Raw genomic sequence first — 25884 nt, 5'->3', positions numbered from 1 at the left:
AAAAATCGAACCTAATATTAGTGAGGAACGACTATGTAAAAAAATTAAAAAAACGTTATCCGCGACTCTCGTTGAAAAAATTGGTTTATTTGACAATACAACAGAACAAAAATTGAGGCAGAACATTGCGAACTATGAGGAAACCCTGTACATTCGTGACCAAATAAATGACAAAGATACAAAAGCTACTCTCGACAAAATTGCAAAGGAAAATCAAGAAGAACCAAAGAACATTTTTGCTGTACAAAATCAACCGCAAAATAATTTCAGACCACGACAAAATAATAGGAACTTCAACAATTTTAATAATAACCAAAATAACAATAGAAACCAAAATTCAGAAAATCGACCCCAATGTTTTGGATGTGGAAAAACGGGTCACATTAGACGTAACTGCTGGTATAACAATCAAAACAATAATCAAAATTTTCAAGCTCCAGGAAATCAAAATTTTGGAAATTTTGGGTACAACATTAATGGAAATTCGGGTCAAAATTTTCAAAATAATAATTCCATGCCAAAATGCTATTTTTGTGGAAAATTTGGCCACTACGCGAATAATTGTTGGTATAAAAATGGAAATGGTGGAAATCCAGGTCAAAATGCGCAAGGAAATAATTCCGCCCCAAAATGCAATTTTTGCGGAAAATTTGGTCACTTTGTGAACAATTGTTGGTATAAAAATGGAAACGATGGTAATTTGGGTCAAAATGTTCAAGGTAATGGTAATCCAGGAAATAGAAGAGGTTTCCGAAATAATCAGGGTAACTATAATGGTGAAGGACCACAAAACACTGAAAGTAATCTGCAAATCAATAACTCAAAAAACAGGAATGATGAAAAATCATCAGAAACGCAAAAAAACAATTAGATAGGGGTACCGTTTTCACGGCAACAAACGGAGATGGGGAAGAGGTAGGACAGGAAAATTTTTCTGAAATTGTTAATATTGTAAATAAAATAATAAAAAATAACCCTTCCTCTGAAACCTCCGACTATCAGATTGTCAATACAACTGGTACCCCTTCACTCAAAATCCTGATTATGTTAAAGATAGCAAACAAAAAACTGAACGCGATAATTGACACCGGATCATTTATTACATGTATAAATGAGAAATTTGTGCTGAATTATTTACAAATAAATGATACGACAATGCGAGCAGGCGGTATGTGTGGAGAACCGTGTATGATAACAGGGAAAACGATAGGAAATTTCTCTTATTTAGGGAAAAACTTCAACTTTGAAGCTGAAGTTGTTAGGGGTTTAGCATCGGATTTATTATTGGGATTAGATTTTTTGAAAAAGGAAGAGTCGATAATAGATTTGCGTAACGATATTTTGGAATTCGGAAAAGGGGATAATTTAGTAAAAACAAAAATAAATGTTTATGGGAATTTACAGAATATCAACGCATGCTACGACTTCGTCACTTTGAATGAAAATTGTTACATAAAAGCAAAAAAATCAAAAGATATTACGATAGATGTTTCAAATAAATTCACAGGGAAAACTGAAATTGAAAATTTGGAATATTTTGGATGAAAAACTGGAGTAACAGTCCAACAAATAAATAATTGTAACAATTTGGTCACACTAAAACTAAAAAATCACACAAACAGAATTCAAAAAATTTACAAAAATCAACGAATTTGCAAAATAAAAAATTTTGATGAAAAAGCAATAATCAACAATTCAAGCAAAATCCAGTATGAAGAAACAAATGAAAAATTAACCGATAAAGAGGGAGTTGAATTAATCGTTAATCCAAACCTTCCAATTGATAAATTGAAAAAAGTTAAAGGTGTATTGAAAAAACACCTTCACCTCTTCACTTCAGATCCGCTCAGTGTTGGTGTTGCAAACATTGAACCGTACAAAATTACGTTACTAGATAATACCCCTGTCGCATCGCGCGGATATAAACTGTCACCCTACGAAAGAAGAGAAATGAAAAAGTTGATTGAGAAATTACTCGAAGCAAAAATTTTACGCCGAAGTTATTCACCATACGCAACACCTTGTTTCTTAAAACAAAAAGATGACTGTAATTTTCGATTTTTGTGCAACTTTATTAAATTAAATGAAAAAATCTCAAATGATAGAAATGCGGTCTCCAGAACCGACAACATTTTTATGGCACTCCAGGGTAATAAATGGTTTACCACCCTCGACACAAATCAGGGATTTTTCCAGATCCCAATTTGCGAAGAGGACAAGTATATCACTGCAATAATATTTGAAAATGAACTTTTCGAGTTCAATGTCTTACCGCAAGGCCTGAAAGTTTCTCCAGCAGCCTTCAGCAAGGCGATTTATAAAACGTTTTCAGATATTATGTACGAAAAAGTCGTTGCGTACATGGACGACATCTGTACTTTTGGCAAAACATTTTGATATAGGGCATACTGCCTCCATCGCCTAAAGGGGGATGATTTTGTGAACCCCTTAAACTGATAAGTTTGGGAACGTGTTATTTACGAAGGGTAAAATACTCTAAATAGTTAGCAATTTGTCATCAATTAAATGACAGATTTACGATGACAAGTTAGGTCTTTATATCGAGCTCGCGCCGCGAGCTTATTATTTAAAATAGGGAAAAATGCCGACAAAGATCTTAGCCTTTGGTCACGTGACTATCTTAAAAAACTATATATACAAGTAGTCCGCGGCATTCTCTCCACTTAGTTCCGTTTCCTGCAGTAAGATGGTTCTTCGTCATTTAGTAATAAGTTTTTATTTGTTAACACCTCGCGTGTGAAATTTATTTAATTTGATTTAGACAATCAATTGATCCGATGATCAATTGTATTGGAGTTCTTTTCGGTAGTTTGAGGTGTAACCGGTCACCTGTAAATTATGCGAAGTGTTATGTGAAATCTCGTCTAGTTAAGGTGCCATCGTCGTCCTTAGTATTAGTAGGACCCATGATAGAGATGGTCAATGTGGACAGTTTTCAGGTAAATGTTAAAGCGCATTTATCATCAAGGTAATTGGCTTATTACTAATTATTGTAATAGGTAGGTATGTGGAATCGGAGAATTCCATGCCTACCTAATATTTTATCAATGGTGTTTTGCATGACTTCATCGTGTATTTTGTGTATAGGTTTCTTATTTTTCTACTCGTGAGCATTCCCTAAATAGGAAGAATGCTACGAGGAAATTAATTAAGTGCACTCGGTACTAGTTATAAATTATGCATTTTACTTCCTTATGACGGATCGTAGTAGATGTAGGCTACCGATTGGTAGAACCGAAGTCCTATGTATAAATACGTTATAATAAATTCTTTAAATTGTAATGTAGGTTTTATTCATTTCAACGTTCATTACATAGATTTTTGCGTAGTTAAGTCAGGTTATTGGTTAGATAGAGAGTCTTGAGCTATCCAGGCAAAATAGGGAAATATTCACCCCCTAAGGTGATATTTCTAAAACTCACTAGCATAGGAAAACAAATAATTCCTCCTCTCCCTCTAACCGAGGCGTCCAGGCCTAACTATGTCAATTTGAAGAAGCACTAGAAAATTTAAAACTAATTTTGGAACGATTATCAATCCTAAACTTAAAACTAAAAACAAAAAAATGCAAATTTATGTTCAATGAAACAAAACTATTAGGTCATAAAATTGACGGAAAAAATATATATACCCTTGAGAAAAATATCGAAAAAATTAAAAAATTTCCAATCCCAAAAAACGTTAAAAAAGTGCGCAGTTTTCTTGGCCTCACAGGCTATTACAGGAAATTTATAAAAAATTACGCAAACATCGCAGCACCCCTAACAAATGAGACAAAAGGTAATCCCAAGGAAAATAACCCAGTTACATGGAATGACACTCTAAACAATTGCTTTGAAAAATTAAAAAAGTTATTGACTGTTGAACCAGTACTTGCAATCTATAAAGAAGGTCGAAAAACATTTCTTGAGATTGATGGTTCAAGCATTGCCGTAGGGGCTGTATTGAGCCAAATCAACGAAGATAATGAGAAACATCCGATAGCATTCTTTTCAAAAAAATTGTTACCACGCCAAAGCACATATTGTGTGTATGACCTCGAGTTAACTGCATTAGTCGAGGCTGTAACACATTTTCGGGAATACCTATATGGTCAACGTTTTACTGTACTAACCGACCATGTAGCATTAACGCATTTTCGCAATGCAAAACAGCCAAATGCCCGACTCGCTAGAATGGTTGAAAAATTGAGCGATTATGATTTTGAAATTAAGTATATAAAAGGGGCTCAAAATATTGTTCCTGACACTCTGTCACGTACGATTATAAATGTTACAACTCGCCAACAAACAAAAAAGTTGAAAACTGAAAATAATGAGAAAAATGTCAAAAATGATAACAGAAGTGAAAATCTTGAACCAATTGATGAAACGAAGCCCCAAAATGATGAAAAACTAGGAAAAATTAAACAATCACCTAAGGTAAAGAAGATTGAGAATGGTGAAAATGAAAAATGTGATGAAAACCCAAATAATGAGAGAAAAAATGGGGAAAATGAAGGAAGGGAAAAATGTGAGGAAGGTACAAGTGAGACAACAAGTGAAACAGAAGAAGAGACTACGACCTTGGAAAATTTGTCTGAGAATAATGACTTCAAAAAACCAAATGAGGAAAATGAAAATGAGGAATTAGGAAAAAATGTTGATAGTTTGAATCTTGAAAATGCACAAAAACAAGACAAATTTTGTAATGAGATAATTCTTGCAAAGTCAGGTCTGCTGAAAGGAGGAAAAAAATATGTTGACAAAATAAAAAAATGGGCAAAAAGTTACGTGGTTGAAGGGAAAATTCTAAAATTTAATTTAAGGGCAAAGGAAGGTTTAAGGAAATTACCAGTTATTCCAAAAAATTTACGACAAGAAATAATGACACAATTTCATGACAAAGCTTTAGGGGGAGGACATTTTGGGAGATACAAAACATTAGAAAAAATAAAGCAATACTATTTTTGGCCTGGGATACGAAAAGATGTAGGAACTTACGTAAAAAACTGTGAGAGATGTCAAAAAACACAAATTGTCAAAGGGAAAACATTTGGGCTCCTAAACCCAATACCGGTTGACGATCCCTCCCCTCTTGCCCACCTAGAACTTGATTTCGTGGGAAAACTTCCAGAAAGCTCAGGGAAAAATTATATATTGGTTGGGTCGTGCAGAAGCACAAGATACTCGTTTGCAAAAGCCACGAAAGCAGCTGATGCAGATTCAGTTATTGAACTTTTACACGAAATCATGACAACGTTTAGATTACTGAAAAAAATAACAACAGATAGAGGTACACATTTTGTAAACAAAAAATTACAAGAGGAATGCCAGCTTTTAGGAATAAAACTATATCACTCTACCACCTACTCACCTCAAACTCAAGGTGGAGTAGAACGATTTAATCAGACTTTAAAACACACACTCACGAAATACGTCCATGAAAACCCAAATCTTTGGTCAAAATATTTACCATACCTAATTTTTACGTACAATATAAGCCCAATGGAAACCTTGAAAGGTCTAAGCCCGTATTTTCTTATGTTTGGGAAGCATGCCACCCTGCCAATTCAAAATAAAATACACCCTCAGGGTGAACAAATTGATAGAACAGGCCAACTTCTCAGATTACAAGAATTACGAGACAAAGTACCAAAATGGATTGATGAAAAAAATACTCGATCAAAAGAATTTTATGATGAAAATCGAAAAAATTTAGATATAAAACCCGGTGAAAAGGTCTTAATTAATAATCCGCGAAAAAACAAAGATGGAATTTTTGTAGACACATTTCTGGGACCATATACAGTAAAAAATAAAATTTCTGATCAAACTTACGTAGTTGAACAAATCATATGTGGAAAACCAAAAGATGAAAAAGTTCATGTCAGGCGACTAAAAATTTTTAACGAAAATGCGACCCTGTGATAAATAAACTTTTGTTTCTCATCTGTAAGTAATACCATCTCTCTCTTTTAGGAATTATTACTAAACTTTTGGTGTACTTGTAAATTATTCGAACAATTTACTTGAATCGTATAAACTATACTAGAGGTAACGTAACATAACAAAAAAGAAATCATTCTTTCAACTTTACGATAAAATTGTTCAAACCAATGAGGAAAGTTCTCCATTCTGATTTAGCGGTTAGATTAGGGGATAAGATGAGGGTTGTGCGCTAACACTACCCAAATCACAAAAATCATTGAATGAACAATAATAACTATTCACGTAATATTATGAGAACGATTTAAAAAAAAATGTTGAGAGAAATTGGTGTAGAGTAGAGAAAAAAAAAAACCAAAAAATCTCAATTACGTATTTCAATAATCAAAAATTTGACCCTAAATAAAGACGTTATTATTAATATATTGTTAAGTTATTTTTTTTTGGTGGAACTATAGTGTTATTTTATGCTAATTTTACAGATAACAATTTTAATCTCAATTGTATGCACGATATTGGCTGACAATGAACTAAGCACTCAAATTATTGCCGGAGGCTATTTTGTTCCCCTCCGCGCACTCATTCCATACCAATATACTTACCCGTCAAAATTAGTTTATGTAAGGAAAAAATTTTTTTGAAATTGCTGAGGCAACAAAACAAAACTGGAGCTCGCATCGCGTGATTTAACGGTATTTTATCGAAAATATGGAAGGGAATTGTATTTGGCAATAGAAATAAAAACCACTGTGGATTATTATTCACTTTTCGGCCTGATTAACAACATCGAATTAAAAATACGCGAATAATCTTTCCATATCTCGTTGATAAGAGCTATTGTGTTAATTTTCGTTGGATCTTTTTGTATTAAATTTTTCGTAGATTATTATGCTCAAATTGAATTAAAAAAACGTAAAATCAAAGCTCGGACTGTGTTAATTTCGTTTTTCCGAGGAGAACTTGAGACTTGAATTGTGCTACTTAATATTGTTGTTTTGAGAAAAAGTTCAAAAGGTAAATTTTATTGATCGAATTATATGGTGAATCAACACAGAATCAAATTGTGATTATCTACGAATCAAATTGTGATTATCTACGAGTCAAATTGTGATTATCTACGAGTCAATCCAACAGATCACTGGATCAATTTTGGTTATTATCATCCTCAAAAAACGGTTCGAGATCCTCTGAATATTTAAGGAGATAGTTGTCATTTGCTATTCGAGGGAAGTTTGGTTGACTGTTGCATTTCAAAGAATTGTCTGAAGATTGGTGATTAATTTCGTTTCGAAGATTGTTTGGAGATTGGTAATCGGTTAAATTCAAAGATCATTGGTTCAAAGGTCCAGATCCCCCCTTACAGTACCTATTCGGATTCTCTTTCTCGGAACTTATTAATTTTTCGATAACACTGAAAATGATGAATGTGTTGAACGATATCGTAAAAATTGTGAAACAAATTCGTGGCAAAGAGAACATCTTCGGATACAAATCGACGATCGCGAATCAGTTCTATTTGGTGCACTGTTTCTTGGGAGAAATATACTTCAGCACTACGTTTCACCGGCACACCAAATTATTTTTGTTTTCGTGGCAAATTTCTGGATTTTTGGCGGGCTGTATTCAACCAGTATCTTATTTATTTTATGGTGGTAACGAAGATGCAGGTGCGTTCTTATACACGATATTCGTAATGATGATAGTTATATTTTGCTACGTTCTAGTGCCATACACCTCGGTGATTCGCTACCGCAGTGATTTGCTCGACGTGATTCAAATAGCGGATCGTATTATTATGAAAAGGGAGCTGGATAGTCCTAAAACGGAAAAAGAATTGAATTTGGGGAGATGGATCAAGCACATGTTTCTATGCTACTGTTTAACTCTTTCGGTATATTGTTTTGTTTGTTATGCGAGTGTATTGCTTTTTTATGAAGAGGAAAAGGTTAAAAACCATACTTATTACCTCGTTCATCCACCAAAAATCGAGCAATACGGATCGTTGCCATTTTTCCTGATTTTTAGCAGCGTAGTAACTTTAGCTGGTTCGTCTTTATTCTTATGCGTTCCCATGATCTCATTCATTTTTATATTTTGCGGTATTGTATTTCACAACGAAATACAAAAAATCATCGAAGACCTAAATTTGCTGAGCTCAGATGCCATGACAATTGAATCTTACAAAAGCATGCAACCGAAATTCAAAAACGCTATCGTCAAATGTGTCAAAGATTATCAACGCGCTACCAAGTAAGTTACGTATCTTACTACTACCTTCACTGTTCCACAGAATATTAAAAATAATAATTTCAATTAATGAAAAATTCTTTACTTTTGCAGAATGATTCAATGTTTTCGGGGATTTTATGAAACATTGGCAGCTTTTTTATTACCATGTATACTTTTTATTGAGATCACTCATGCTTTTCTCTTCCTATCAGTGAGTGTTCTCATGTTGTAATAGGTACAGTTTATACCTAGCTACCTAGTACATAGTACATACATAGATAGATATTTATTTGCATTCCATAAATGTACCTATGTACCTATCCATACATGCTTAGGTCTATTTAAAATGTTGTTTTAGCCCAATGTCTTAATCACAGTGAGAGTAAGAGAACTATCCGTGTTTCTCATCACAATTCAATGGGTATTTATCCTATGTTGGATGGGAGACATGCTGGATAACTCAGTAAGTACCTAATATTTGTAAAAATCTTTTTAAAAAAAACTATGAAACTATACAAATAGTAACTTGTAACTTTAGATGAAATTTTAATAATACATTTTCCAACAGGTACAGGCATTGAGTTTTGCTGTATATTCTACACCCTGGTACTGGTCCACATTGTTGCGTAAAAATATTTACATACTCCTGTGTCAAACTCAACGACCAATTTCTGTAAGAGCGCTGGGAGTTTATCCTCTTTGCTTGGCAACATTCTTAAGTTTTATGAATGTTATACAATCGTTTGTCAATGTTTTACGAAAGATTACCTCAAAATAAGATAAAATTTGTTACATGTAGGTATACAGGATGTCTGAGGAGTGGTGGTACAAACTTCAGATTTGGATATAACCAGGTAGGTACTAGCAAAAAAAAAAAAAAAAAAATGAAAGATAACTAAACAAGTTTGTAATGAGCAAGAATGCCCTCACCACCTGGTAGTTATTCTCGTAATTTCCCCTTAATAGGCATACTCCTATACACCTACGTTTCTCTAGCAGAGTCTGCGCTTTTCTCCATATACTGGAAGTAGGGTAACGTGGTAAACTCCTTCAAAGCTCAGACACATGTGATCATAGGATACTGCAAATAGCCATAGGGATCCCCTTAATATCATACGATTGTACAAGACAATTATTCATTCCTACTGCATGATCTGTTCTTGCCCGACGATCTTTAAGCACAAAGTTAGGATCTTGAGCAGAGAGCTTCACTTGATCTTACAATGGTGCGATAGTTTGTACCTTGTCAAAACAGTGATGTGTCAGCTACTTTTACACAACAGGTGTATAAGCGCAGGGGACAACACCCTTGTCCTTCTTTTTCAATTCAACCCACTTTTAGCGTGGCAATTAGTGTTTTTCTAACATGTTAATAGTTTTAATTTTGTTAAAAGGTGACTTGGAATTATTAAGTGAGGAGGTTATTATCGAAATATATTTGTATGGGGGGAGGATAGAAATATTCCCTAGAGAGTGAACATTTCTCTTTAACCAGCTAGCTCAGAGTACACTTAGTAACACGAATTCAACTTATGACATTATCACATGATAAGATGTCCACCTTTACGTGAATAAAGACAGATATGAGACGATTTGTTTAAATAATATATTTACACAAATATCCCTGCAATGTACTTAAGCCAAACTTAGTATATAAAGACTGACAATGAGTACTTAGAATGGTTTGCAGACTAGGGGTCTTAGTTCTAGTCATATACCTATCACTCGGTGATAGGCGAATTATGAGTCGAAGACGAGTCCTGACTGTCAATAAGTAATTAAACTTAACATCCCTTATGAATTAGTAGATATATCCAAGGATATACTCAACGTTGTACTCATAAAGGATGAGCAAGGGAGGCACAAGTACCTCAAAACACTGTACACTTCACCCTACTCCTGCAGGCTCTCCTAATACTAAGGCCTATTTAGGGGACATGTTAGAAGCTCCATATTCAACTAGAGACACTTACCCATGTCCGGAATCCAGGATAAATGCCCTGTGGTACCTCATGAACACAACGGCATAAGGGGATCACGAGTTAATATATGTACAATTAATTTAACCATCTTTGAGTGGGCACTACTAAATAACCGAACATAAGTACAATGTTTACCGAGTGACAGAGATGTAGCAATCTCGAGATACTACATCCAAGTGATTTTACTGCGAAGACGATCCATGGTCGTACCATCGATCGTCAGAAGTTACCACGTTTCCCCTCTTTTGGAACTAGTTTTCCTTCCCCTCCGGTGAACAAGTACAGTAGGGACTACCTCCGGTGAAGAGGGTTACCTGCATCACCCAAGGCAGTCAAGGCATAACTCCCCCTTACAATTTCATATGATCGGAAAATAAGTAGTTTCCTAGACAGTTTTGTGGTTGGAAAATACGTATTTAACGCATCTATATAAACATGTGTGGAAAACAGAGGAAAGTAACTGTTTTCCGGGGTTTCCACACATGTTTACAAACTTGAAATTGGCAATTTTTGAAAATTTCAGCATTTATTTTCCTCTCATATGAAATTAAGGATTGGACAGTAACAAGATTAACTTGTGTGATTCAAGTCGCTCGGATTCGCCTCGCTCCTTAAACTTTGCACTCGTTAATCGCATACTTTCCACTCCTGTCACATAATACACTAATTGTTTATTAATTATAGCTCTGTTTAATAAGGAGGTAGAGCGAGGTTGAGTGGTGGAGGTTCCTTCTCACCAACGATTTCCAGCTTACATTCTTCAAATTCCATTAACGCTTTATATTGCTCTGTTCTCAAAAATAGTGAATGCGCTTCTCTGGTCACGAGTACAGCCTAAGTCAGAAATGTGTATTATTTATTACATACATCCCTGATTAATCTGGACATCGGGAGTATTAATTCTTGTCTATACATCATACCTCTGATTATACATTCCTATATTGTCGCACCTGGTATGAGTGTGTGCATCAGAAAGAGATAGGAAAAATGTATAGTGTCCAAGTAAGCATAAGATAATTAATTATAAGATGCATAAAATAGGTAAAATACATCTAGTATTAGTGGCTGTATAGACGATACTTATTTTATTCTTGAAGAAAGACGTAGGTAAATTTATCATGTTCTAACTTAATTTTAAGTAGTTTTCACACCTAATAAATACTTAAGCTAATTTACTTGACATGCGCTCATACCTTCTCAACATTGAACTCTCCTGTGAGTCCTGTGGGACTTGTAAATACTTATTATTTTTTTGACCTGGAATTTTTTGTGAAGTGTTTTCTGACCAAGTGGAACACTTCTAGGAGTTAAGCTCAAAAAATTCAAACGCAAAATTTTTTCTATTGTTCTTTGAACCACCCTAATGTCATCAGTGGTAAATACTTTGAAAAATCATGAACAAAATCACCTATGATGACTTTTTGCCCAACTTGCAAATTGAGGGGACTACAAATGACTTTTTAATTTCAAAAAATTGTGCTGAAAAAATAATTTGGAAATGAATTGTATTTGTAGGTAGGTCAAAAAATAAACAAAAGTTTGTCATGACTTTTTTTTCGTACTCCAAGATTCAAAAACTTTTTTAAGGTCAACAGTTTTTGATTTGCTGAAAATTTCATTAAATTTACAATTTTTGAACTTGAAAACTTCTATCCAAATCTGAAGTATTTCTATCCACTCACTGGACATTCCTGTATGCACTGATTCATTGTAAGTAGGTAAGTAAACCCACCACGTAGATTTATGTACCTATATTTTTTGTAACCTATGTCCTTTGAAAATCACCGAATAAATGCATACGAATGCTTGAATAGGTACCTTGTATATGTATGTAAGCGAACCACCCAATATTTTCTAAATACGCAATCATCGCCCACAAATCCATAATATATTATGCACTCCTAATAAAATATTCTCCCTTTAAATATTTGATGTTTTTTTTAAAAATGATTTTTACGCGCAATTAAAAATTTAAAATCCTGATAACTGTGCATTAACGAGATGGTCTATACTCACCACGTTCATGGAACACAAGTGAACGACTGACTGAGGTTCCATCGCTCACGAAACGAAATTTTTATCAATTTTTCATTTTTCTAATGAAAGTTGATGTTTGGTTGATGCATATAAATTAAAACTTTTATAAACGTGAAGTCGTGGATCGATGTTTTTATTGGGATGAATTAAGAAAATATGACGATAATCTCCTGTACATTAAACGTAGGTAATTATGTCATAGGTAGCTGTAGATTATTTGAAGGGGTTAATGATTCTAGATCATTTTCTTCGTTTATCAATCGATGGTCAATATGAAATGTAAAAACTTCCGCTGGGTCTGACTATGGCTCCAGCATCTATGAAACAGGAGTCATCTGAAACAGAAATCGAAGAGAATATTTTCTTATCGTGAAATTAAAACCATATAAATAGGTACACAATTTCAAATATCCAGGTATTTCAATATTTGAGTAGCTTACAAGCTATTGTACAGATAGGTAGCCTTACCAGGAAAAAGATAAAGCTTCATGAACTCGTTTCTGTTTTTTGTTGAAAAACATTCATACGCTCCAGCATTATGAATTGAGGCATTTTTTATTTGAAGAAGTTTTCTGTATGGGGTCTCCTCATATATTGTGTAATTACCCTGAAAACAAAACAAAAAGAAAATCACTATTTTCCGCAGGGTCATTCCATGCCAAATCGGCGGATTTTTGCACGAGGGGGTCTTCGATTTTTTTTCAAAATCAGATCATGTGTAGGGATCATCAAACGATGGCGAATGACGCGAACCGGACATTTTTTCAATTTTTTTGGCGGAGCTGTGGGCCTTCAAAGTTCTCCAAAATGGCCGAAAATAGAAAACTTCAGTTGCAAATTGCTCCGGTTGTACGTGTTATAGAATTTTGAACTTTTTTTTTCAAATTGTGGTACTTTGAGAGGGTAATCGACGAATGATGTCAAAATAAGTGATGCCACTTTCAAAAACCTAAAAAAATCGATTTAAAAACTCATTAATTTTCAAAAATGTCGCTGGAGGCCCCAAAATGACTTGAAATCCACCAGAAGTCGTTTTCAGAGAGTGTTAAAATTGGAGTGTAGAGTAAATTTCAGCTTTTCATCACCATTTGATGAAATTTTATGAAAATTTAAAGTTTCAAAAATCTGCTGGAGGCTTCAGGAATTTTCAAAAAGTCGCTGGAGGATCCAAAGCGACTTGAAATTCACCTGCAGTGTTTCGTAGGGTATTGAAATTAGTTTTTAGGATAAATTTTAGCTTCACAACTCCAATTTGATGGAATTTTGTGGGAATTTCGAGTTTCAAAAATCTGCTGGAGGCTCCAGAACTGCTCAAAACGAGTTGAAACCCTTTCCAATCGATTTGGCATGTCGAAAATAGGACATATCCCAAATTTCAGCTTTCTTGGTCAATTTAGTAAAATTTTGATTTTTTTCCCCTCATTTTTGGCCTAAATTCGATTTTCAAAAATTCACCAAAAATCGAAAAACGCACTTTAGCACTTGAAATTTTGACAGGTGATAAATTTTTGCATGATCTTTTGATTTACCTTTGTTGAAAAAGTTCGTGCAAGTCCCATGTTAAAACGCAAAATCTGCGATTTCGGCTGACCTGTCAATCAAAATTGCCGCCATTTTGTAAGTAAGGCCAACTTTTTTTTGGCAATTTTGCTTTAAAATGTTCCTTAGGATGTCCCCTTTAAGAAAAAAGTTGTCCCGGAGGATCGGCGGGGGGGGGGTGCAATTACTCCTATTGTCATATGCCGGACTATTAGTGCTTACTCTGGGTGGATGTATGATGTAGTGGTGTAGCTATGCTATACACTTCATCCACCAGATACCGCTAAAAAAATTCAATAAAAATGGACAAAATGCGTTTTGGAACACTTTTTTTTAAAAACCGTTCCTCAAGTATTTGCATCTGACACGTGTTCTTATTATGTACCTATATCGCACCTTGGAGGTAATAAGGTTACATCTGAAAAAAAAATGATTTGGACATTTTTGCATTATTGGGGTTTGTATGCCCCCTTTCAACCAAAAATAACACTTTGAGTTGGGTACATTATCTGATCTTGTAAAAATGCAAATGGCCTAACTCAAAATCCCAACAACATTACGAGTTGTTTGGAGTTATAAGGGTTACATCTAAAAAAAAAAAAAACTCCGCCTTTTTTGAGTAAATTTCGTACAAACAAAGTGTTTAAAAACAGTTTTGATTGTTTTGAATGTTTGTCAGATAGAAATAGTCACAAGAAGTGTATTTTTTATTGGTTTGTACCAAATGGAAAACATTTTTTAAATTGATCACTTCTCAGATAAATGAATTTGCACATACCTATAACGAAATTGCACTCTAGAAAAAAACTAACGTCATTATGTCGATTGGAAATTTAATTCTCTGTAACTTTGTGTTTATTAAACATGAAATTTTTTGGACGCTTTCTTTCGCCTCCAAATCAATTTTAATGAAAGGTTATAGCTCAGAATGTTTTCCTAACTTTGAAATATTTCCTCTTTAAGATTTTATTTTTCAAAGTGTTCTTATGCTAAATGCAAGTACGATACCAGATCTTTAAAATGAGGTGCTATTCATTCCTCACAATTAATTTTATAAGTTGATGAAAATAATGAATCAAGTTTTTAAAAAAAAAGAAAATCACTCTCCTGTAAAATTTCATTTCACTTTTTTGAGATGCCCAAGGTGCAAAATATGCATCTCCTCTTCTAAAATTTTCAAGTATGAAAATATTTCCTGAATTACAAATTTCTACTGTTGGCTAAATTTAAATTGAAAATGCTCGGAATTTTTAGCGAGCAAATTATTACCCTGAAAAATGAAAATATTCAGAATTTCATTTTCTCTGGTTCTCATGAAAATTACTGCGAAAATTTCGAACGACATGCATAAAAATTGATGTAGGTACCTGATAGGTACTAAAAGTAACACAAAATTCTTATTAAAAAAAAAAAAAACAATTTAGAAAATCGTAATCAAAATTTATAAAAATGGTTTTGAAATAATTAATTAGTATCAAAAATAAAAAAGTAAAATTCTGAAAAAACTATTGTAAAAATTACCTAAAAATTAATCAACTCATATAGGTACCTACCTAATTATTTTTGAAACTGCAGTTAAAATTGAATACCCATCTAATTTAAAACATCTTGTAAGTATCTTGAATTTTGTGAAATATCCATCGAACACAACGCTAATACTTAAAGAATCATAAAACCGTGTACCTACAATGTAAATATCATCGGTTGTTTACAAACTATACACAGATAGTTGGTATAGAATACGCACATGTATTTTATAATAAGATGTAAATTTGTGCAAAAGAAAACTGTCAAAAAAAGCAAGCAACAAAGTCTTTTTATAACGTGCTATAAATCGAACTTGTAAATGAGTTCTTCCTTTCTGAATATTTAATACTGATTCGTGTTTTGTATTTTTTAATCGGTGGGGATCAATTTTTTCGAATTTGCATGCTCTGTTCGATATTACAGCTTACGTTTGTGATAAAATACACGTTTAATGTTCGAAGTGATTTTTATAAATTAATAGTGAAAATGAATTTTAAAAATAATCTTATTTGTTTTACATTAATTTATTTAAGTTTATTATGTTTGAGCATTGGTAAGTTTTTCATTTCACATTTCAATTTAAAATTTGTGTTTTTTTTCGGATTTCATTTTTATAATTTTCAATTTTTGCATTATGAATATGAAAAATAATTTTAAAAATATTTTTGCAGTTTTATGTTCGCCTTATATTAGATCAGATGAAGGGAATGAAATTGAGCAAATTTATGATCGGTAAGTAGAGGAGAACATTATCAACAGAATTGAGAAAGTGGAGGGGGAAAATATCAATTATTACGATTTCGAAAAATTAATTAGATATTTTTTTGTTATTTTTTCAGACCCGAGTTTCAGTTCTGCGACAATCATGGAAAATGTTTGAATTTACTGGATATTGCTTTAGCCAGTAATGGAACAAGAAGGAAAAGAGATTCGAAGTACTAAAATCGAACCTGTAAATTCTTCAAATCAATTCCCTTCCCAGTAAAATACCCGAGTAACATTTTTCTACTCCATATTTACAGAGATTTTTGCCTTATGCCCCCTCCTTCGCCGGACAGGACTATAAAATACAGCTGTAATCGAAACGATTCGGAATCTTGCGAAATAAATGGACTGGTTCCTGAATTTACTACAATTGAAATCTCATGCAAACAAGGTTATTCGTCATTAAAAGTACACGATGACCAGGAATTCCCATCGATTTGCTATGAAAAAAGATGGATCCCTGATCCTGTCAAGAGATGCTACAGTAAGCCACGAGTAGTCTGATACTTTCCTAAATTTATTCGAGAATGATTGTTTTTTTTCTCTTCTTCAAAATTTTCAGAACTGTGTGATAAATTAGAACCTAAGAACGTGGATTTGCAATGTTTTCAAAAAAATTTACCAATTCCTTGCCATTCGTTGACAGCTGGAGACAGAGTTCACCCAACTTGTAAGTCCTCCTACACGTACGAAAACCTTCACCACAATCACCAGGAAATAACTTGCAAAGAAGATGGAAAATGGGATAATGCTCTATTGTCATGTGTCCAAGGTAATCTTATACATATAAATCAGTCCCAGATGCGAGTAAAATGGAATAATAAGCTGAAGTAAAATTTTATTCTGATTTTTGTTTTTTTTTTTTATTTGATAGAATGCGGACGTAAGTCAACAAATGCGAACGATGCGACTTGGTATGTCGCCGTACGAAAGATTGGAAAGAAGAAGGGAATCAATTGTTTTGGCACCATCATAAGTCCAAGGTTAATTTTGACAAGTATGTCATTCAGTTGATTACAAATACATACATTACAAATATGTAAACTACGGTACCATACAGGTACGGTAATAGACATAAATATGCAATTTTTTTTTTCAATTACGAGGCCCATAATTTACGGCGAATATTTGAAAAATTAATAGTCCCAATTACCGAGTTCCTCGCGTGTAGCCTTTGACCTTTGTTATCCGAATATTTTTCAAAGTGTATAATCTAAAAGCCCATCTGAGACTCCAGAAAGGCTGAAAAAGTAATATCAATGATCAATTTTTTGGAGTTCGAAAAAACGACACGAATTTTTTTGGGGTTGAAATGGTTCTATTTTCAAAAAGAATTGGAGAAAAAATGATAAGAGAATAGGTTTGTGGAAAATTAAGACTTACAAGATTTGAAAGAAGAAATGAAAAAAATGAAAAACTGACAATTTTGACAAAATAAACGTGAAATTTTATGGCAGTTTGGGAAAAAAGTAACTTAATACTGACAATTTTTGCGAAAAATTGGACTTTTAAACGGAAATTTTGAATAAAACAGGACATACCTGAAGGAAAAGTCAATATTTTTTGATTTTTCAATTTTGGCTGAAATAAACTTTTTCATTTAAAAAAAGGGTAAAAAGTCTCATCTGCAAGAATAGTTTTAAATCATGGATGTGTTTTTTGCTGGAGTTAACTCAGTGTTCAGAATTCCACATTTAAAGAAGTCTGACAATGGAAAGTCATTTTTGAAAGTTTGATATGTATGTATTTATTTATAATTTTAGTAATTCATTGACACCTCCCCCCCCCCTTTTCAGGCACATAGTCAGAAAATCAACAAGATTTAGCTCCAAATTTCTTAAAAATCTCACATAATGTTAGAAAGTCATCAGGTTTTTTTCTAAAGCTTTCAAAAGTCAACCTCACACCGATTAATCCGTTTTCTTCCAAGTTTTATAAAGTTTGGAATAATCTCAGAACGCCAACAATATTTTTTTCCGAGTTTCTAGAAGTCAGACAAAATTTCAAAAAGTCAACTGAATTTTTTTCCAAGTTTTCAATAATTTTTACAAAATCTCACACAATATCAAAAAATAAATAAACTTTTCCCCTGAATAAAATTTTTAAAAAAGTCGATCGATTTTCTTCCAAGTTTTCAAAACACTGACATAATGTCAGAAAGTCAAATGAATTTTTTTACAAGTTTTAAAAAGTCAGCGTCACGTAGATCAGCGTCACAGAAATTTTGAAATGACCCAACCCCCCCCCCAATCAATGTTTTTTAAAAAAACGTGACTTCTATGGGCTATTTTGGCGAAAATTGGAACTTGGGACTTAATTCTAGCAATAAACAGGAACTTTCTGACAATTTTGACCAAAAAAATGGGACCTTTTTCGGCAATTATGACAAGAAACAAGACTTACGTCAGGCAATTTTGGGACAAAAGAGAATTTTTTAAGCAGCCAAGCCAAAAATCAATGCTTTCAGAATGTTGTGGCAAAAAGCAGGCATTTTTTAAAAGCAAAAATCAGGACAATTTATGTAACAATTTCATCAAAAAGACTTTTTTGGCAGTTGAGGCAAAAAACAGTACCTACTTTTTGCAAATTAGGCAAAAATGGGGCTTTTGACAATCGATGATCTTGACCAAAAAAAACGAGACTCTTTTGGCAAATTCGAAAGCTAACGACAGTTTTTTGGTTAAAGGACAATAAGAAAACAGTACTTTCTTATCATTTTTGGCTTTCAGCAAAAAAACAGTAGGTAGTTTTTTTTTAATTTTGGCAAAAGAACAAGTTTGGAAAAAAACAGTGATTTTTTGGGACTTTTTGACAATTTTTCAAAAAGTTGGACATTTTTGCCGACGTTTCCATAAATGGAACTTTTAGACGATTTTGACAATTTTGATTTTTTTGGCAATTTTGAAGAGCAACATAAACTTTTGTATACAGAATTTTTTGGCAATTCAGGCGAAAATCGGACTTTTTTGGCGTTTTGGGAGAAAAAGGACTTTTTTTTAAATTTTGGAAAAAACTAGACTTTTTGTCAATTTTGAAAAAAAAATGAATTTTCCAACGATTTTGACAGAAAATTAAACGTTTTTTTTTTTTGGCAAATTAGCCCAAAATTTGGACTTTTTTCTGTTTTGGAAAAGATTGGGACTTTTTGACGATTTTTTGAAAAATTTGGCATTTTTGCCAATTTTTGCACAATTACGATTCTCAGACGATTTCGACTGAAAATTTTATTTTTTTTGGCAAGTTCGGAGAGCAACATGAACTTTTGAAAATTCTAGCAGAATATGTATGGAATTTTTTGGAAATTCAGGCAAAAAAACTAAGATTTTTCGCCATTTTGGATAAAATAAAATCTTTTTAAAAATTTTGGAAAAAATGAGCATTTTTGTCATTTTTGAAAAAAAAAAAAACGGGATTTTCTGATGATTTTGACAGAAGATTGAACTTGTTTTTGGCAATTTAGGCCAAAATTTGGACTTTTTTGCTACTTTGGAAAAAAATCAGGACTTTTAGACAATTTTTCGAAAAATTAGGCGCTTTTTCAATTTTTGCATAATTTGGATTCTCAGACGATTTTGCCTGAAAATTTGATTGTTTTGGCAATTTTGAAGAGCAACATGAAGTTTTGGAAATTCTTGCAGAATACGGAATTTTGCAGAAATTCTGGCTAAAAATTAGGACTTTTTTGGCCTTTTGGAAAACGTGGGACTTATTTAAAAATTTCGAAAAAACGAGATTTTTTTGTCAATTTTGAAAAAAACAGAACTGTTTTAACAAATTTGACAGAAAATTAAACTTTTTTGGAGATTTCTGCCAAAATTAGGACTTTTTGACAATTTTTTGAAAAATTTGACAGGTTTGTCAATTTTTACACAAATGGAACTTTCACATGATTTTGACAAAAAGTTTGATTTTTGGGCAATTTTGGATTCAACATTAAATTTTGGAAATTCTTGCAGAATAGGGAATTTTTTGATAATTTAGGCCAAAACTGTCTTTTTTATCAATTTTGAAAAAAACGGGACTTTTTTAACGATTTTGACAGAAAAAATCAAACTTTTTTTGTTGATTTATGCCAAAACTAGGACTTTTTTGCTGTTTTGGAAAAAAATAAGTTTTTGACAATTTTTTGACAAATTAGGATTTTTTGACAACTTTATGAATAATTAGACAGGTTTGCCAATTTTTGCATAAATGGGACTTTCAGTGATGATTTTGACTAAAAATTTGATTTTCATTTTGGCAGTTTTGGTGAGCAACATGAAATTTTGGAAATTCTTGCAGAATACGGAATTTTTTGGAAATTCATGAGGAAAAACTAGGACTTATTTTGGCATTTTGGGAAAAAGTAGGACTTTTTGAACATTTTTCTGAAAATGACTTTCTATCAATTTTGAAAAAAATGGGGTTTTTCGAACCATTTTGACAAAAAATTGATTTTTTTGGCAATTTATCCAAAAATTAGGCATTTTTGCCAATTTTTGCATAAATGGGACTTTCAGATGATTTTTTGGTCAATCTTTGGGAGCAACAAAAAATTTTGGAAATTCTTGCAGAATATGGAATTTTTTGGAAATTCTGGTAACGCTAGGACTTTTTTGCCATTTTGGGAAAAATTTTAGGACTTTTTTGAAAATTTTGCAAAAACGAGACTTTTTGTAAATTTTGAAAAAAACTGAACTTTCTGACGAGTTTAACAGGGAAATTCAACTTTTTTTTGACAATAATTTAGGCAAAACCAGGACTCTACGATACCTTTTTTGGCATTTTTTGGAAATTTTGAGAAGAAAACAGATCAGAACTTTCTGAAGCCACTTTTCCAAGAAACAGAACTCTTCCCTTCAAGTCGATCAGAGGGGGGAAAAGGTGGGCTCCGCGGATGATTTTTTGGGCCTCTTGGGTCAATTAGAGGTGGCAAAGGAAGAAGGGCTCTGAATGGACAATTTTTAATGCTCTGGGTCAGCAGGAACAGGAGAGAAGGCTCGCCCGGCGATGTTGAGGCATACTTACTTCTGTGAATCCTTGTTCAAAGTCATTCTTACACTAGACCTAAATCTTTCAATTCAATGACAATAAGTGATGGGGTTTGCTTTTGCTTGTTATTCAGCTGAATCCTGCGTATACTCCGTGGCAGAAAACAGGGATTTTATACTTGATGATAATCCCAATGATTACGAAGTACTTGTGAAGAGAACTCACCGATTACGCAAAACTATCAAGGTACTACCTACCTATTCTTACCTATTTAAAATACACTTCGTTTTTCATTATTTTTTTATTCTTTTAGGTAATTTTCCCAATTCAGATTCTCCATTCTGAATTTTTAATAGCCAATAGGAATTTTCCAAGTTGAATTGAATAGGCACATCTTATTTAAATGCACTTTTTTGTACAGGTAAAAGAGTTCCGTTTCTTCAATAAAACCAGTCCAAATGTATTCGACGCGAATCGTTTTCACGAGGTGATGATTGTGATTCTGGAGGAAGACATAATTTTCAATTCAGATGTTTCACCAGCTTGTGTTCATTGGACAAACTCACAAAAAGTGAACGTTTGGAATGGAACAGCGAAGGTATAAACTTCCCTACTATCAAATTTTTTATTGATAGCCTACATTCGCTAAACAATTTAATCCTCTCGTTTGGCAATGATAATTTTCACCTGCTAATCACAAAATTACCCTTTTCAGGTTGTAAACTGGCCCGAATCCGCTAAAGACACCCCAAACACCCAAGCTTTACCTTTCCTAAGCCACGAAGCATGTAGACAATCATGGACATACCCGTACTTCGTCTTTTTCTGGGCAGATATGATGTTCAATCATAACTGCAGCAAGAGAAACACCGATACATTCCTGCATCAGGATGATTTACACTGCTTGGCTTTAGAACAAGATAACTTGGCTAGTTATGTAGTCGGAAGTGGCATCGTGTTTGAAGAAAACGATCGTTATTTTCTTCGCGGAATTGCAGGATTCCAATTCCAGACATCGTTGTTGCTCGAAGATTCCGCAGTACGTCAAGAATTCGAGAAATTTATGACCGATGTGAATACGAATTCTTCGTCCGAGTTGCCAAAATCTGATTCTTTGGAAATTGTTAAACTGGCGAATGATAGTTTACATTTGGATGCGAAAACCTATAATCGTAATTTCGCGGGTCTTCTGAAAGGTCATTCTGCTGCAACTTATGGTAATCAATCTAAGAATCCTCAAAATTTAGTCGGTGTTATTGATTTGGCCGGATATGTGGATTGGATTAAGAAGGTGCGAGATGAAATTCATTTATAATATTATGTTACCTATATCAAATAATATAAAATTCAAATCGAGTGTTTTAATTTCTTTTGAACTGATAAGGCCATGTCGAGTTAAACTTGTTTGAAAATTAAAAGAGGATAAAACCGATCGAATAAGGTTTAAATTTTGGGTTCAGTTAAAAGTTAGGTGTCACATTAATAGAAGTTTTCATTCAATGTTTAGATTTCAATTACTTATCGTGATTTTTTCGCTTTTTTATTTTATTACTCTGGGCATTTTTTTCATGCACTTTCAGCTTTCGTTTCAATTTCAATAACGCTTTTACTTGTGTTCAGAAGACGTCTCATTAAAATGTTTTATGCAAATTTTGCTGAATTTCATCAAATTTTACCAAAATTTCATCACTTTTGGGTAATTTTAAGCACCTAATTTTAATGCTTTGTTTTCAAGTCATTTTGACAATGTTCAATGCAATTTTTCCTAAAATTTCGAGCAGTTTTGACAACATTTCTCCGGATTATAGTAATTTTTATAAACTTCAGTACCTCAGGGTTCGTGCTCAATTTTTATCAAAAAAAAAAAAAAAAAAAAAAAAAAAAATGAACTTGGATAGGTAGGTACTTATTCAACAATTTTTTTTAATTAACCAAAAAAGTTACAAAAGACAGCAAAGTATTTTAATAAGTATAAAAAAAAAATCATATAAAGACCAGAACATTTAATTTAAAAACGTAAGTAAAAAAAGACTTCTCGGCAACCATGGTCATAAAAGTGAGAATTTTTAGCAATTTCAGAGAATGGCAGTGCTTTCTTGGGTGTTTTTGGTAAAGAGCGCGACTTCAAGCAATTTTTGCAAAAATAGACTTTTTGAATTTTTTTGTAAGAAATGTGAGACTTTTTGGCAATTTTTCCATTTTCTTTTTTTTTTTTTTGTAAAAAGCGAGATTTTTTAGCAATTTATTTTTCTGCAATTTTTGTTGAAAAAATTCGAGTCCTGCACTTTTCTGTGAAAAAGTGACTTACTTATTTTGGAAAACGTTGCCAAAAAGCGAGACATTGACCATTTAAGGAAAAAAATCAAGGCTTTTTGGCGATTCTTTGGCTTTACAGCAACGTTAAAAAGCAAACTAAGTGTTGAAACTTTGTGAAAATTTTTGCAAAAAACCACAATTTTTTAGAATAAAATTTTTGTTAAAAAGTAAACGTGTGAAAGTTTTGGCGACTTTTGACATTTTTAGAAAAAAAGCAAGATTTTTTTCAAGCAATAGGTAAGTACTTTTTCGCAGTTTCAGTTGAAAAAGTGAAACATTTGAAATTTTTTGCAAACAAGCGACATTTTTTACCAATTTTTAGCTAGAAACAAAAATAATTTTTTGTAAAAGAATTATTATTTTTTTTTTGGTTTAGCTTAATTTGTTTCAACTCTCAAGCTTCAATTGAGGTTATTCCAATAGAAGTTTCAGTTTCAGTTTCAGTTTAGGATTTGGGGTTCCGTTTCGTCCAAACCCACGTGGTTTTTCCAGTTTTTGCCCAGTTTTTCATGCCTACCTACTTGCCGAGCTCAAACATACAAAAAACTGCTAGTTTTTTACAAAAATGGTTTGATAACGTTACTATACCGTTATAGAAACGTTATTCCAAGGGTACAGTGTTGATGAGTAATGCAAATTGGCCAGAACACGGGTTCAACGTCACAAGGATATTTCAAATGGTCACCATAACATTACATCTCTAGAATGGAAACGTTATTATAACGTTACTTAAAACGTGCATTTACAATAACGTTACGGAAACGTTACTTCAACAATACAGCAACGCCATGTCATAATAAATTAGCCCAAATTCGTAATCTAGAGATCGCCATGGCGTTACACATGGTTTCCATAACGTTACAATAGCGTTATGGAAACTTTATTGTAACAATACAGTAGATAGGTATTATCAATTGAGAAAATTGTTCTAAAAAAACAAGGATTAGGTCACGGTTGCAACAAAAACGTTATTATAACGATAAGATAACGTTATTCCAAGGTCACAGCGTTGATGAGTAATGAAAATTGGCCAGAACAAAACTCAACGTCACAATGATGTTCCAAACGGTCACCATAACGTTACATGACTAGAATGGAAACGTTATTGTAACGTTACATATAACATGCATTCACAATAACGTTATGAAAACGTTAATGCTACAATACAGCATCGCTATGTGATGATAAATTGGTCCGAATTCGTAATCTAGTGATTGTCATAGCGTTACACGTGGTTTCCATAAAGTTACAATACCGTTATGGAACCTTTATTGTAACGATACAGCATTATCAATCAAGAAAAATTGTTCTAAAAAAACTTCACCAAAAATGTACAGAAATTTTACAATATTGTGTTACCAACAGGTATCATAACGTTACTGTATTCCTCTAGAAACGTTATTGAAACGTTATGGTATAGACATGGTGAAACAAAGTCATAATGCATCGAAAACGTAACAAGAGTTCAGTCACAACTGCAACAAAAACGCTAGTATAACAATACGATAACGTTATAGAAACGCTATTCCAAGGTTACAGTGTTGATGAGTAATGAAAATTGGCCAGAATACGGTTTAACGTTACAATGTTGTTCCAAACGGTCACCGTAAGGTTACATCACTAGAATGGAAACGTTATTATAACGTTACTTACACCGTGCATTTACAATAACCTTACGAAAACGTTACTGCAACAATACAGCATCGATATGTCATAATAAATTGGTGCGATTTTGTGATCTAGAGATCGCCACAGCGTTACAAAACTGTTATGGAAACTTTATTGTAACGCTATGGCATTATTAATTAAGAAAACTGTTCAAAACTTCACCAAAACTTTACAAAAATTTTACAATATTGTGTTACAACTTACAGTTATCATAACGTTACTGTATTGTTCCAGAAACGTTATTGAAACCTTATGGTATTGGGGTGATGAAGCAAAGTCATAATGCATTTGAAATGTAACAAGGATTCGGTGACAGTTGCAACAAAAACGCTAGTATAACGATACAATAACGTTATAGAAACGTTATTCCGAGGTTACCCTGTTGAGGAGTAATGAAAATTGGCAAGAACACGGTTTAACGTCACAATGTTGTTCCAAACGGTCACCATACAGTTACATGACTAGAATGGAAACGTTATTATAACGTTACTTACAACCTGCATTTACAATAACGTTACGGAAACGTTACTGCAACAATACAGCATCGATATGTCATAATAAATTGGTCCGATTTCGTGATCTAGAGATCGCCATAGCGTTACAAATGGTTTCCATAGCGTTACAAATCCGTTATGGAAACTTTATTGTAACGCTATGGCATTATCAATCAAGAAAATTGCTTTTAAAAAAACCTTACCAAAACTTCACAAAAATTTTACAATATTGTGTTACAAACAGTTAACATAACGTTACTGTATTGCTCTAGAAACGTTATGGTTTAGCCATGTTGAAACAAAGTCATTCATCAGAAACGTACAAACGTAACAAGGATTAGAATTCAGTTGCAACAAAAACAGTTTCATAACGTTATCATACCGTTATCAAACGTTATTATAACGTTA

The 25884-nt window shown here is 33.0% G+C and overlaps 2 protein-coding genes and 1 long non-coding RNA gene across 3 annotated transcripts; 2 read left to right on the top strand and 1 right to left on the bottom strand.

Moving 5' to 3' along the window:
* The first annotated feature begins 3313 nt into the window (after nt 1-3313).
* On the top strand, nt 3314-8844 carry LOC135848779 (uncharacterized). Its single transcript, XM_065368777.1, has 3 exons — nt 3314-8198; nt 8289-8388; nt 8536-8844. Exons 1-3 carry the CDS (start codon nt 7366-7368, stop codon nt 8650-8652), a joined length of 1050 nt encoding a protein of 349 aa, XP_065224849.1. The 5' UTR covers nt 3314-7365; the 3' UTR covers nt 8653-8844.
* A 3464-nt stretch (nt 8845-12308) lies between these two features.
* On the bottom strand, nt 12309-15438 carry LOC135848780 (uncharacterized). Its single transcript, XR_010559435.1, has 3 exons — nt 15289-15438; nt 12665-12803; nt 12309-12531 (listed from the first exon to the last, which is right to left on the bottom strand). It is a non-coding gene; the product is annotated as an uncharacterized LOC135848780 (long non-coding RNA).
* Nucleotides 15439-15514: 76 nt separating this feature from the next.
* Nucleotides 15515-22355, top strand: LOC135848778 (uncharacterized). Its single transcript, XM_065368776.1, has 9 exons — nt 15515-15815; nt 15934-15994; nt 16102-16197; nt 16285-16511; nt 16590-16799; nt 16902-17024; nt 21132-21244; nt 21420-21596; nt 21714-22355. The coding sequence occupies exons 1-9, from the start codon at nt 15665-15667 to the stop codon at nt 22311-22313; spliced, it is 1758 nt and encodes a 585-aa protein (XP_065224848.1). The 5' UTR covers nt 15515-15664; the 3' UTR covers nt 22314-22355.
* The last annotated feature ends 3529 nt before the right edge of the window (nt 22356-25884 follow it).

The sequence above is a fragment of the Planococcus citri genome, chromosome 5, assembly GCF_950023065.1.
Source record: "Planococcus citri chromosome 5, ihPlaCitr1.1, whole genome shotgun sequence".
Lineage (NCBI taxonomy): Eukaryota > Metazoa > Arthropoda > Insecta > Hemiptera > Pseudococcidae > Planococcus > Planococcus citri.
This window is presented reverse-complemented; position numbering and strand designations above follow the sequence as displayed.

Bases quoted from the DNA above. Each gene is read 5' to 3' on its own strand.
- LOC135848779 (XM_065368777.1), top strand. From the start codon at position 7,366: ATGATGAATGTGTTGAACGATATCGTAAAAATTGTGAAACAAATTCGT. The intron at 8,199-8,288 runs GTAAGTTACGTA...TTACTTTTGCAG, and splicing joins GATTATCAACGCGCTACCAA to AATGATTCAATGTTTTCGGG. The intron at 8,389-8,535 runs GTGAGTGTTCTC...ATGTTGTTTTAG, and splicing joins ATGCTTTTCTCTTCCTATCA to CCCAATGTCTTAATCACAGT.
- LOC135848778 (XM_065368776.1), top strand. From the start codon at position 15,665: ATGCTCTGTTCGATATTACAGCTTACGTTTGTGATAAAATACACGTTT. The intron at 17,025-21,131 runs GTATGTCATTCA...CTTGTTATTCAG, and splicing joins TCCAAGGTTAATTTTGACAA to CTGAATCCTGCGTATACTCC. The intron at 21,597-21,713 runs GTATAAACTTCC...TACCCTTTTCAG, and splicing joins TTTGGAATGGAACAGCGAAG to GTTGTAAACTGGCCCGAATC.